Here is a 14,624-nt window from a genome sequence, read left to right as displayed (position 1 = left end):
CTAAGCAAGTTTATTCTGACTTGATGCTGCTCTCTGCACGCTTGATGCTAGATACTACAGTACATTCTCAGTGTAGCTTCACCTTTCTTGAAATGTAACTAGCTGGCTGCTGTTTAATTTCCTGCCTTCTATTCTCATCATCATCACCTTTCTCTATTGATTGGTGCAGCTTTTCCCCCCTCCAGTTTTACTGGAGCTTCCTGTTCTCTTTGAGTACTCAAAAGTAATCTCTGAGAACAGAGCATGCCTTGCTGGTTTTCTTGAACTACTGGAAGGGTTAACTAACAAGTCCAGTCTATTGCAAAACGACTGATTTCTTTAAATAGTTTGTAGGATTTTTTTTCTTGATCCTGCCTGAATATATGCCTCGATTGCTGCTTTCAGTCATGTCATCATTGCTTTGTACTGTGCGTCTTGTTTTAGAACAAGGAGAAATAAATACTGATAGTGTGTCTGGCCAGTATATCTGAAGCAGAGTTTGACTCCGTGGTTGAACACAGACGTGTCTGTCTTGTGTGCATTTTGTGTCTTCAGCTGCTTTCTCTGTTAAATAAATAACATAAGATATTTATGGGATCGGGTAGATAGAGGAAAAAATTGCTTAGTATGTGTTTCAGTACTGAAGTGATGGGTGACTTTGAATTGAGATAAATACAAAATGGAGTCTCTGTAATACGTGATGTTAATATATTTTGTAGTTAGTCTTTGGAAAAACAAAAAACAAAAAACAACAAAGATATCAAAGATGTAATTGACTGACCTGTATTGTCTTGTCTGAACAGCAAAGTAATAGTTTTATTATTCGTAATGATATTCAAAATGGTATTGGGCAATCTTCTAGAGTTTCTTCAGGTCTTTACCACTGCTGTTCTTCCTCTAACCCTGTCACTCAGGGTCTCTCCTAAGATTAGATAATTGATTGCTGGGCTGTGTTTTTTGTTGTTGTTGCTTTTTATTATATGTAAATACTTCAAAGCTTTTCTTTTTATGTTTTTAAGGATGATATGAAAGGAAAAGTTAGAAGACACATAAAGAGTGGATTCTGATAGTTAATTAATTGTGGCTTTTGTTCAATTAATAGGAATTAACTGTTCTGCCTAGATCATTAAATAGTATTGCCAGTTTTCACTGTGGATGTGCCAGGAAGGTATCTTCAGAGCTGCCTCAAAGAGATCACATGAACTTAAGCAAATATCCAGACCTTGTGACTTGTTTATTCATTCTGATAGACTCAGCAGAATGCCAGCTTCACTGTGTTCTGAAATGTCTGGCCAGTATAATTGCAAAGTTATCTGGTTGAATGTGAACACAGAACAGAGTAATAAAAATTTACTTTTCAAAGAGCTCAGTGATGTAGCTAGGGATAGCTAGACTTTTTAATTGTCCCCATGCCAGTGCATCTCTATCTGATAACATCTGACCTTTTTGAAGTTTTGTCTTCTGCTCATTGACCTTCTTCAGGTAGATCTTCTAGAGCTGCAAATGACGTGTTGATGGTATTGCTCAGTCAATAGTCTTGTTCAGGATTTCCTTGGGGATTATTTGTGGCTCCCTACTTTGACCACTTGCCACTTCTGTAGTTTATTGCAGATTTTGCTGTTGTTTTCCCCTGTCCACCTGTTTCACTGTTGCATGTGGTACCTTCTCTCTTTTCAATATCTACAATGCATATTCTTCCTTGTCTCAATCCTGATACTTAAAGTGTGTTAGATCATGACTTAGTTCAGTCAGTATTTCTGATGCTCGCTGCTACCCCTTTCTTTTTAGGGAAAAAAGAATGCCACCCCTCACAGCTGTTCTCTTCTGTGAACCTAGAAGAATCTCTTCTTGGTTGCCATGGTCAGCTTGAATCAGTTTTTCCTCCTACTGCTCTTGTTCCTTTAGTTATTTCAATGCAGCTTTTTCACTATTTATTTCTATCTCCAGCCAAAAAAGCCCTGCACAGCTGCTTTATGTATTATCATGTTTTTGGCATCATACTTGTGCAGTTTTACAGCAGTGTAAGAATTATGCTATTATGTTTTTGGAGTCCAGCCATAAATGTAATTGTTTAAGCAGTTTTGTTGTCATATTGGTTGTGTTCATACCTTTCTTTGCAACAGATATGTTTCGCACCTAATCTTGCTTCTGAATAAACTATTTTTACTGCTACTTTGGCACTGCATTATTGCCCAAATTTATTTTTGTTCTATATGGCCAGGCTGATGGCCTGCTGTAGCACCTATTTGGCAACAAAATTACTACTAGTCACAGGATAAGAAATGATTTAAGAAATCAGTATTGTATCTTCCAACTTCTTTATCTGATTTGAGTTCTGGCTACTTGTATTTTGTAGTGTTTCCCATATTTTATAGCATGCGTGTAAGCAGTAAGCATGATATGAGTAATTAATGTAAAGTCAGAACTACTTTTATGTTTTCATCTTCTGGTCTAGTTTTGGCAAATATTTAAATATCAGAGAGTGACCATCTGCATGTCCATTTCTACAGTGGCTTGGATGGCTATGGTAGCTCTGAAAAATTCTTCCTCCTGTGTTACCTTTTCTATATGTAGCTGCTATGTGAATGCCTGAAATCTAGAGGTGTGTTTTTTTTTATCCTGTACAGTGAATATTTCCAAGCTCTCTAAAGCTGAGTTGTCTGCAGGATAGAAGTTGTCCCAGAATGATAACTTAGTGTTTAAAAAACAAGGTTTGTATTTTACTTAAGCTATTCAGAAGCAGAAAAGCTCACACATGAATGATATTATTTTGATTTATCTCCTTATATGGTTGTTGTCAGGTTGAAGAAACTATAACCAAGAGTGAGAAGTTGGTCTTTCAGTAGGCAGTTGGTCTTTCAGTAGGCATTTGGTCTAAAGGCTCTATGGGTGTTAAAGTGTAGTAAGAAATTTGTTCTGTTTCTTTTTTTTTTTCTGGGGTAAATAATGATCGACACAGTGTGAATTTACATGTTTGTCAATTGTGTTTTAGGAGGTCTCTGCTGATCCCACAGGAACTCTAACAGCTGCTGAAGAGAGAAAGGAGAAGGTGCCAAGCCCACATCTCAGTCATCTAGTTGTTTTGACATCTGGCAGTTCACTCTATGGTTTGGCAGAGAGAGTGGTAGCCACAGAATCCTTGTAGGTTATTTACAGTACACCACTTTTTGCTTTCAATCTGTGTGTGTGCATATAATTTTTTTACATATTTATATATTTATCTTAAAATATATATTTTATATATTTAAATCAGTACTCAGATGCTGACAGCTGAGACCCAGAACTGCTTAGTACGTATTGGCTTGACTCCATTCATGATGCTCTTGGCAACAGGTGGAAGTTTACCTGTGAAAAAGAGATTATAAGAGTTTTCCATTACTCTGTCATTATAAAGTATTTTTTCAGTTGGTCATCAGAATGGTAGTAGAGTGATATGGGATTTTGTTTTGTTTTCCACACAAGAGGACTTTGTTAAAGATTAATAATTCTAAAATGTGTTTGTAAAGGAGAATTAAATGATTGTTTATTAACTGATTATTACAGGCATGTTGTTTTTTTGTTTTGTTTTTTGTTTTGTTTTTTTAATGAAGAATTTGATCTCATGTGCTTTCAAAAGTCTACTAGCAAACATGTAATCAGAAATGTTGTTTTGGAATTCTCACGTGATTTCTTTTAATGTGGACTGGCTTGCCATGAGGAAATTGTAGGACAATTGTCCACTGGCTTTACTAGATTTTGGATCAGAATTTTGCAGTATATCCTGATTAAATCAGAAATTTGAGTTCTTGCTATTCAAACCTTCACATTTTTATTCATTTTGTTCACAATCACATTTTCTAAAATGATTCAGTTCTTATCGGTATTAAATTTACCAAGGTTACATATCACTGTTGCCAAATAAATGTAGATGAAGAAATGTATAGAGACATTCCAAATGTTTAATCTAGTTCATGGGTGAATTTTCTTTATTTTCAAAGGGTATTTCTGGCTGAGCAGTTTGAGTGTCTTCAGCCTCATCTTGATGCAGTGATGCCAGCTGCCAAGAAGCCTTTTCTTCAGCAGTTCTATTCTCAGGTCAGAATTGTGTAATTCAGAGCTAATTTTTTAATGCAAGATTTGAAACTTGTACTATATGATGTAAATATTTTTAAACCATACTTACATTTTGCTCTTACTTGCCTGAAATCTACTGAATTGTATTTTATTTGTATTCTCTTTCAGACTGTTTCTACTGCCAATGAGCTACGCAAACCAGTTTATTGGATTGTTGCTGCTAAAGCCATTGATTATGAACAGATGCTGCTTCTCATGGCTAATGTAAAATGGGATGTGAAAGAAATCATGTCACAACACAATGTATATGTAGACTCTCTTTTAAAGGTGAATACTTTAGGAGAAACAGTGTGCTTGTATGTGCACATACAAGCATTAAACTCCTGCATACATCGTTAAAACTTTTAAAGCAACGTGATTAGAGCAATATAACATCCTGAAAAATATTAAGTTGTCATAAAGAGATCTGTCCAGAATTTTCATTGTTCTTGCAACTAGCAGAAATACTCACAGAATTTCATCTTTACAGTAGTGACCATATGCTGGTTAAAGCACAGCATTGTGGTACTCTGCTTCCTCCTGCCCAATTCTTCTTTCGGAAAATTTGTGTTAAATACCCGTTATTTGGTCAGAAACTAGCTTAAAATGGTCACTGAAATCACCAACTTAGAGGTTATTCTCTTGTTCGTTTGCTAGGAAAAACAAACAATAACAACAAAACTATGAGATTCTAGTGTTGGAATAAAAGCACTTGGTTGGACAAGTGTGACCTTTATAGTCTGCAGTACAAACTCTGATGGTTACAGAGTTCGTTGTCAAGGTCTCCTTTATGTTTGAGCTATTCGTTATCTTTTTAAAAAGGATAGAAACATTAGTTCCTGGCAGCCAACTTCTATTTCTCTTTATGTAAGTCACAAAAATCATTGCAGTAGTAATTACGTTCAGTTATGGCTAATTTATCATTTACAGTAATAGCTCAAAATCCATCCAGTCCTCTGATGTTTCAGGTAGAAACGGGTACCTTTCTTCAACCTAAATTGTAATCTAGCCTTGCAGTACACTGCTGAACTGTTGGGTTTCGTTTGCTTTTTAGTGGGTGCTTTCAGCTCTTACTGAAGCACCTGGGAATTTCTTAGTGCAAAAGGCTGAAGAATGAAAGATGACTGCAATATCTTTGAGGTTCTCCATGCAGGTTGATGGGGCAGGTATTTAGATGGATAAAGTGCTTATCACTGGATTTCCTTCAGTGTCTGTATATTGGCCTTCAGAAAGGTAAAGATGACTTTAGAGAGTGAGGCAATGAGAAGATTTTCTTTCTTATTTTAGTGTGTGTATGTGGTTCATTTTTTCCCTATTTATTACTAGTCATTTATAGAGGATGGTGATTTCAGTGCTGGTGGAATTATGGTCTTATATGTTTTCTCAGGAATTTGAAGAATTTAACAGAAGGTTGAATGAGGTGTCTAAGAGAGTCCGTGTTCCACTAGTAGTCTCAAATATACTTTGGGAGCACTGCATGCGCTTGGCCAATAGAACTCTTGTGGAAGGGTAAGTAGTTCACAAAATTCTTGTTCTTGAGTAAATATGTCTGTAATGATAAAGCCTATGTCATGATATTGTAGTTTCTAATTTTTGGAGTGCATTGGTAAGCTGTTGAGGTTTTGAGGATAAAGTGTAATTGTCAACATCTCAATGAGGTGCTGTTTATCTTTTCCAGGAAGTAAGGCAATTGCTAGGAAGAAAAGTTGCTAACTTTAGCAGATACCTTAGGGTAGCCATGGGGCAGAAGTTTTCTAATCCTGTTGGGAACAAAGAGGTATCCTAGTCTCTTCATTCACTGCTTGTCTGTGCTGTCATCTTCTGCACCATATAATATGTTCTGTATTCCACTCTTATGGGTGAGGTCCTTAATTACAGAAGAGTATGGAAGAATGAGAAGGAAAGAAATGCAACAGGTAGACACAGGGTAAACAATTATATTCCTCCTCGGGGTTTGAAGTACTAAGTTAAACAACTTTGAGAAGTAAGATTCATTTATGTTTATTTATTTATATTTATTGCTAGTTTCTACTGTGTTCCTTTTTTTCAGTTATGCTAATGTGAAGAAATGCAGCAATGAAGGACGTGCCTTGATGCAACTGGACTTTCAACAATTCTTGATGAAACTAGAAAAGTTAACAGACATTAGACCTATTCCAGATAAAGAATTTGTGGAGACCTACATTAAAGCATACTACTTAACAGAAAATGACATGGAGCGCTGGATAAAAGAACACAGGGTAAGAGTTAAATTTTCATTCTTCTGCTGTTTTTCATGAGGATTCCCAGAAATGGTGGAGTCATGCTAACAACTCCAAATGATAATTCTGTGTGCTAAAAATGAATATACTCATATGTATGTATTCATTTGTCACAATAAAATTATACAGTATGCAATATGAACATATATGTGTGTGCAGATATATGTTTATTATCATATGAACGTACCTATATTTGGAATGAATAAGAACAGAGATTTTGACAAAAGGAAAATCAAATTTATTCACCTTTTCTACCAATTACCATCCCATATCTCTTAACATTATAGAATTCATCTCAGGAAGATGTGCTATGAATTGTAGCCTCTGGCTTAGCAAAAGTAGGCCATCTGGTACTCCTTACACAAGAAATTCCGTGTAGGAATTACTGCTAATCTACCCGGTATTCTAAGATGGGTTGAAGCCAGAGGAAGTTTTTTTGTACTCCTTAGGCAGCACCTCTGGTCCAATACAGGCAAAAGAAGCAGATGGAACCCAGGCATCTGAAGCTTATACACTGTAAATTCTGTTTCATAGTCTAACCAATGACCCAGACTTCGTCTAAATCAATTCTGAGATTAAAACAGCAGTGAGGGAAAAGAAATGCCTGTGTGGGTATATGCAGCTGATAAAAATAGTGATTTGATGGTCTTTGTTTGTGTGCTTAAAATGAATTTTAGATCTGACAGATCATGGCCAGTCAATGCTGTGGAGAGCATCTGACAAATCTACTAACAGTACTGCATTACAGACTGACGGAGGGTGGAGAGACTCAGTAGCCCAATAAATATTCTGGATTTTTACTGTTTTCTTTCTTTCTTTTTTTTTTTTTTCTTTTTCTTTGTCTCTTTTTCTTATTTTTACTATGTAAATGTAAGATTTCTTCAGCATGCACCTATCTGTTATTTTCAGACATTGGTTTTGATTCTGAAGATACTTTTGTTGTAGGTAGTTGATCGTTTACAATTTTGAGACTTAATTGAAGTAATATTTCAACTTGTTCTTCAGGTGCTATCCCTGTAAAAGCTGCTCTTTTATGCAAGTGAATTAACAAGGCAAAATCATCAGGGAGTCAGCATAATCCCTTTTTGGTTTGAGCTCTGTGGATGTTTACTGTATTATGGTTGGAAATTATCAGTGCATCATAGATGAAGATAATACAATATGATCAAGTAGGAAGTTTTCATAAGATAAACATGAATCTTGCCATAACTCCACCCTGCTGTATAAGGAAGTTCTCAACTTGGGCCATTCTGGCTGATAACTGTAGTTCTGATAACAGGAAGTTTTGAAATGTATATGAGTGGGACGAACATAAGTACACCAAATGCTGCTAGGAATGGGTCTAAGAAAACGATCTGAAGTATTTGGGCCAGATTTTTTCTGGCTAACTTACATCCTTAAATGAAGTTGATAATACTTGCATTCTGTTCAGAATATACCAAAGTGAACAGATTCATCATCAAGAAGTACAATTTTGAAAGTAGGCCTTTAGGAGTGGGTAACTTCAACACAGTCCTAAGGCAGAATGCATAAAAATTGTTGCTTTTTCTTTCTTGGACCCATAAAACTGAATCAGGATCAACTTTGCTATCTGAGATTAGACTTCATTTGTATTTCAAAGCATTTAGCATGCTTTTGGGGCAGCATAACCTAACAATTATAATAAAACTGTAAGCAACAGTCACGCTGTTAGAGCTGGTCCACGTCAAAAGAAGCCTTTTAAAAAGAAACATTGGGAAATCTGTAATTTGGAATTATTTTAAATCCAGATAGAAAGGGATGAAAAACATTCTTCTTCTGAAAAACAGGTTTTTCCCAGTTACACCTGGAGCAATGAGAGAGGCTGTGAGCTGTGCTTGGTGATCCATGTGGAAAAACATGTTTGAATGTGTTAGTAAAAGCTACATTTTGGAAAGTGCTAAGAGTGAAGGTAGTACTGGCAAACGTGGGGTTTTGACAGGTGTTAAGAATTCTTGTCATACTTTGTGTCATTTTTTCCTCCTTTGTCATGTACTGAAATTAATGGTGCTTTCAGATCCTGTGGACATAAATATTTAGAAGCTTATCAGAAATAGCATATCAAAATAAAACAAAAAAATTAACTTTGTCACCATTTTTGGAAAATGTTGCGGTGTTTAAAACTTATTTCATTTGCATGTGTATCTCTGACCACACCTTCAAAAGAATGGAAAATGCATTAGAAATTGATTTAGATATGTAACTTTTACTTTCTGTGAACTCAATCCAATGCTACTAAAATTGTAGGCATTTTCCATTATATTCTGCCAGGCAGCAAAATGCAGTTTTGTACTTCTCTCTCTCAACTATGAAAACTCTCCAGACCTGACTTAACTAACACTTTAAGTCTCTTGTTTCCTGATGGCTGCTATCATTTGAAAAGCCCACGGTGTGCATATGTGGTTTTTAGTTTTCTGTTGTTATCCCCTGTTCTTATTCTGCTTGCCATAACACAGTCTGCTGTTTGTTATTTTTGCCAGGAGTATTCCACGAAGCACTTGACAAATCTGGTAAATGTTTGTCTGGGGTCTCACATCAACAAGAAGGCAAGACAGAAGCTGCTAGCTGCTATTGATGACATAGACAGGCCTAAAAGATAACTGGAGAGAGTTACTTTCCATGTGACTTGAACCTTTTTTTGTTCACGTGAAGCATGCAGACAAATGGACTAATGACAACATTATCTTAGCAAGCATTGTGCATGACCTTTCTTATCAGCATTGAAGGCACTCTGAATTGGCGTAACGTTCTAAAATATTACTTTTTTAACCTGTAAGAATCCTTTCCTGATGTATTTTTCTGTTTTTTGTTACTTGCCCTTAGTGAAGGGCGGCTCTTTGTGTATCATTGGTGAGCTGTATATTTTGAAAAACTGTATACTGTAAGTAAAACCAAAATCAGAGAGAAACACATTGGCTTAATATATAGTTGATGCTCTTATTTAATAAAAGGGCTGTTTGAAAATATGACGTTTTCCTCACTGCTTTTCCCCTCAGAATTTGTGCTTTATTATGGACCAGTGTAAAATGAAAGAAAATGTACAACATCTTTGAACAACATATCTTGCATGTGGATTAAGAATATAGATCAATTAAAAACTCTCATGTTGACGTCTTTCATCTTTGTATGTATTGAAAATGTTTATTTCAGAATTAATAGTCATATCAAAATTATTGACTTCAGATCAGTCAAGGTAATAAATACTGTACACTAAAACGAGTTATTTGTGAGACTTTATTTACCTCATTTAACATTGCTAAACGATACTTGTTATAAAAACGAGTGTTGTTCCTCTCGTGTCACCGTTTGTACCCTTACCACTGTTTCCTGTTCCCAAAGCAATAATGCCAGAGAATAATGGTTTGGTTTTTTTGGCAGAATTTTTGGATGGATAATCTTAATATTTTCTGCTCTGCTGTAGACTCCTAGAATGATCCTGAGCGTATCAAAATTGCCTGGCAGGGTATCATAGTATCATAGTATCGTGCAAGTTGGAAGGGACCTTAGAGATCATTGAGTCCAACTCCCGGGTTTCGAGCCCTCTGTGTAGCGAAGTGGCACTTCTACCCCCTGCGCCACAAGGGGGATTTGAACCCGGGCCCTTCGGTGCCGCAAGCAGCAGCTTATACCACTGCGCCACGGGGGGAACATCTGTCCTAGAAATTGATTTGTCAGAGAACCACTGACCATTGAGGCTTTCAGATTTGCCTTCAGCAGAAGAATCTGTGTTCTGAATACTTCTCTACTTTCCTTGCAATATTCCTTGTATATGGGATGCGTGGGGAGCTCAAATACTGTCATAGCAAAGGCAGAAGAACTCCCAAGGTGATGTGAATTAATTTAAATAAAGACTTTATTATTAATGAAGATTTATCTTATACACTCAAGCTCTGTTCCATGTCTTTGTTTTTCAGTATGTAATATCTAATCTGAAGCCCTTTAAAAGGCAATACGCTAACAATGAGCTAACAGGTAAAATAAATTACATAGGATACAATCCACTAATGTAAATGATGTGATAAACTCTCATTTTCAAGTTCATACTTGCCATTGCACTGTTTAATTAAGTCAGCAGTACCGAGTGAGAGGAAATTGCCTCATGGAATCAGGGTAATTATTCTTTTCTATAGGTTAGTTCCGTCTTGAAAAGTGATGAGTTCTGAGCATCGTTGCTCAGTTTCCTTGGAAGCCTATGGAATGGATTTAGAGCAGTAGAATTTACATCTTTAAATACTGAGGGTGTGGTGTTCATCTCCCTGTTCATCTGCTTTTTAAAGGGAATAGGATTTAAAACAAAATTTAGCACCATTCTATATAGACGGTGCTGTCATTCTGAGTTCTGTTGACAGTTTGTTTAGCAGAGTGTCTGTGTATACGGTGAAGCTGAATCACTTTTACCCTCATTAAAAAGGTGATTCAAAAACAATAAAAAGAAGGAAGAGTGTAGTTCATTTTAAGTGTGGACTTTTGCGTCAGTGTGTCTGCCCTGAAGTCAGATCCTGAACAAGAGCCCTTTGGAAGAAATAGAAACGTGTCAGACACTGTTAGTGTAAAATCTGTTTCAATTTCCTCCTCATGATGGAAGAAGGAATTTAAATAACTTTACTGTAATTGTGGTGAACTGAACACGTGGTTGATTCCTCCTGAGCTATTTAGATTGCTGTAATTTTATTGCTCACCAAAAGGTAGGAGTGCACGCAATGGTTGGAACATAGGGTCAAGGAAGGAGGTGAGCAATTGCACGAGTCCTAGGAAGGAGCAATTTTTGATACCATATCTATAGATTGGCTTATCTTAAGTCCCCAGATAATAGAATGTGCAGTGTTAAACTTCTTTAAAGTGTGCCTTTAATTTTTTTATATTCTCCAGAGCAACCCCCGCTTGCTGCCCAGCATTGACGCTAAGGGATAAGCTGCATAGAGCTTAATAGCCTTCACGTTTCTCAGTCCTGAGTGACTTAACAAATCTGAGTTCGGGCTGAATGTAGAGTTATTAATTTGTTACGAGTTTGTTTATAGCTTCCACAACCCAAAATGACGATTCTTCTTGCAAACCATTGATTTTTTTTTTAGCATCTCTGTGAAATAAGAAGTTTTACTGCTTTTCATGAGAGCGTAGCTTAAAACGTCCCTTTGTACAACACAGAAGGGCTTCAGAATACTTTAATAATGGAGGATGACTTCTTTCAGTCTCCAGAGAGGCTGAACGGCACTGCAGAGGTGGACAATTCATCTGTCAGTCAAGGAAAAATTTAAATGCTGTTCCCCAGACAATGAGCGCTCTGATATTCACCAAGATCACCTGGAGCACAGATGAGGTTTCAAGACTCTCTGGATAGACAAAGCCTGTCTCTGCCCTGATAACGGTAGAAAAGACAGCTGTAAGCCTCTCAGTTGCTGCCAATGGTTATGAAGTTGTCTGACGAGGCAGCAACTGGGACAAAAATAGCAGGAAACTAACTGGTCAGCTCCTGGTGGGAGGCTCAAGTCCTTGCTCCAGTATTCAAAGCAGAATGGCACTGATAGGAAGGACCATCTCACAGATCACAGAATGGCCTGGGTTGGAAAGAACCTCAAGCATCATGAAGTTCAACGCCCCTGCCTGGCAGGGCCACCAGACTTCCATCCTGGACCAGAAATGCTTCAGCTGGTGGGGTGGTGTGATGAGCAGCACCTGCCATGTGTGAATTCCAGTGATTCCGAGTTTAAGGCTTGATCTCTCCTCCTCCTTTTAGACAAGCAGCTGAATTTCCAGGTAATTGACTATTTTGGGGTTCCTTCTTCCCACCTAGGAGGGAGTCTTTCCACATGTAAAATAAAAGGCTTGGCTTGCTTCAGATCTGCTTAGCGAAGCCTAAATGTGAGGTGTAAGTCACAGCTTCTGAACGCTTTTTAACATTTCCCTTTTGTGGAGGAAAAGGGAAGCACGATCAGTGGCCGTCTCAAAGCTTTCTGTGAAAGCTCAGCCTCACCTTGCAGCTTACACAGATGGGAATGGCAAAGGCACATCTCGTAATATCAAAGGTGGGGTTTATTTACTGCAGGTCTGTGGATGTGAGTTGTGCTCATCTTACTGCTACAGGGCACAGCTATAAATATTCCCTCCTCAGCCTGCTCAGCTGCTGTGCTGGGATCATTCCCCATTGACGCTCTGCTCATGGTTAATGTTTATGAAATTTCTGTATTGCAAGCTGTACTTTGTTAGCAAGAAATTAGAATAAAACCAGAGTTAAAAAAATAACCCGCCCTGCCTCTGCCTCCCCAAAAAAGAACAAACAGAACCCAACCAGAAGATTATATTGATAAATAGTGCTGTCCCCAGCTAAATCCTCAAAACGCTGAATGTCAGCAGGCACCTGCTATGTTATAAATGATGCAAACGGGGATGGATAAAAAGTACAGATTTATTGTGTGTGGGTGATAGTATCTATGTTATTTATAACCACAGCTCAAAACAGCATAGCTTGAAAGCTAAACATTGCACTAGACACTATGATTATGGTACAAGTGTATGGAGATAACATAGTTTGCAAGCTGCAGAGTTACCGTGCTTACTGGCTATTTAAGGACATTTCTGAATGTCTTGGTTTTGTAGAGCCAGAGCTGCTTTCAATCATGGCAGGGACTCAGTTTTTCAGTATCTCCTGTTCTTCCTTGAGATCCCAGCACGAGCTGAAGCAACATCTTTCAGCTGAAAACTTGGCAAATCGGTGTGGCTTTTTTTTCAGACCTGAAGCTTTTGGTCTGGTTGCATATGTGAAAGGAGAAACAGCTTTCAGAGCGGAGAATTACTGCGGCTTGTATTTGTAGATGAATTTGCACAGGTTTCAATGTTGCTGGATTTTAAAGCTGGCAAACTACTATCTAGATGTGAGTTGGTCTTCGAAAAGTAAGATGTGTGAGCAAGCTGGAGATCCAGGAGAAGAGGTGCAGTGAAGTGCCTCCTTCAGCTGCGCACAAAATTAATACAAGATCAGATGTGCAAAAGGACTGTTGGTATTTCTGGAGATTTTTCTGTAATTAAATCAAAAGTTCATAGTTATGTGCATCTCTTGCGCAGTATGGATTGGTGGGTATGGGTGGTGGGTTGGCAGTTGAACTAGGTTATCTTAGAGGTCTTTTCCAACCTGAGCGATTCTATGGATATATGATTCCATGGTCTCCAGAGCCATATTGATAACAGCCAGTGAAGCCTGGGTAGCTCTGTCCTTAAGTGGAGATGGTGGGTAGGGGGTCTTGTTGTCCTCGCTGCTGTGGGACATACTGCTCCAAATGCACAGAGCCTGTGGATCAGAGGATGGGCAGAACCAGTCCAGAAGGCAAATGTAAGCATGGTGAGCGCACCATTTGTTCCTGTACAACTCTCTGTTCTGCAACATGGAACCTCAATAAATGCAGGAAGTGCCACTGCCTGACATGGTTATTAGTGCAGTGCTAAGCACCAGTGCATTTTTCAAGAGCATTTATTTCTTAAAGAGCAGGAAAATGTCATTGATGTAAATGAGTCTGACCAGGAGCTGCTTCCTGGCCCTGAGCTGCCAACATCCATCTCTTCCAGAGCTGCTGGAATATTCAAGCAGCCAAATGATCCGACCAGCTGAGCATTTGGGCTGTTCTCCTTTTCAGCTAGACTAAATTGTTGCTGTGAATATTAATGCCTCATAGCTGAAATGCTGTTTGTCCCTGTTCTCCCTGCACACACGGATGTGCTGGTGTGTCTATGCAATTCAACAGGGCCCTTCTTTTGGGAAGCCTGCCATATCCTTGTGCTAGGAATGAATGAGACCCATTTGCTTTCACTGAGATACTGCTGCATTGTATTGCTTGGAATATCCTCAGCAAGGTGCAGTGCTCTGGGCAGTTCTGCCAGTTTGCATGAAGGGAATTTTTGCTGATCAGGGGAAGGAGGTCCCCATGGACTGCACACAGAGTGATGCTTGGAGATGCTGCGTGCCACAGTGACCCAGTCATGGACTTATCCAGGCTGGAATTTACATTCTGCTCTGCTCTGGGGCCAGGCATAGAGAAGTTTGTTTTGTCTCCTCATGCTTTATTCGCCTAGCTATAAAAGGAATGATGCTATCCACCACTTTTTATTAAGTGCTATAAGGCTGTGGCTATGTGGGCATGAGCTGTACTTTCTACCAGGAATCAGTGACTTAACCCCAGGGAAGCTGAACCATAAATCTTCATGGGGCAGAAAACACAAGAGCGCTGCCTTCTTCCTGCCTCAGGCCCTTTAGGTGCAGTTTCCTTCACTTTTAGACAGAAGCCA

General features: G+C 38.3%; 1 protein-coding gene across 1 annotated transcript in view; it reads left to right on the top strand.

Annotated features, from left to right (window-relative positions):
- The window catches only part of VPS50 (VPS50 subunit of EARP/GARPII complex), a 62,395-nt gene extending 53,079 nt beyond the window's left edge, over positions 1-9,316 (top strand). Inside the window, exons 23-28 of the mRNA XM_072329631.1 lie at positions 2,972-3,120; positions 3,957-4,053; positions 4,201-4,359; positions 5,459-5,580; positions 6,122-6,311; positions 8,831-9,316. Coding sequence (XP_072185732.1) covers positions 2,972-3,120; positions 3,957-4,053; positions 4,201-4,359; positions 5,459-5,580; positions 6,122-6,311; positions 8,831-8,950 — 837 coding nt within the window. The 3' untranslated portion in view covers positions 8,951-9,316. The remainder of the gene's footprint in view (positions 1-2,971; positions 3,121-3,956; positions 4,054-4,200; positions 4,360-5,458; positions 5,581-6,121; positions 6,312-8,830) is intronic.
- The last annotated feature ends 5,308 nt before the right edge of the window (positions 9,317-14,624 follow it).

This window comes from Excalfactoria chinensis, chromosome 2 (assembly GCF_039878825.1).
Source record: "Excalfactoria chinensis isolate bCotChi1 chromosome 2, bCotChi1.hap2, whole genome shotgun sequence".
Lineage (NCBI taxonomy): Eukaryota > Metazoa > Chordata > Aves > Galliformes > Phasianidae > Excalfactoria > Excalfactoria chinensis.
This window is presented reverse-complemented; position numbering and strand designations above follow the sequence as displayed.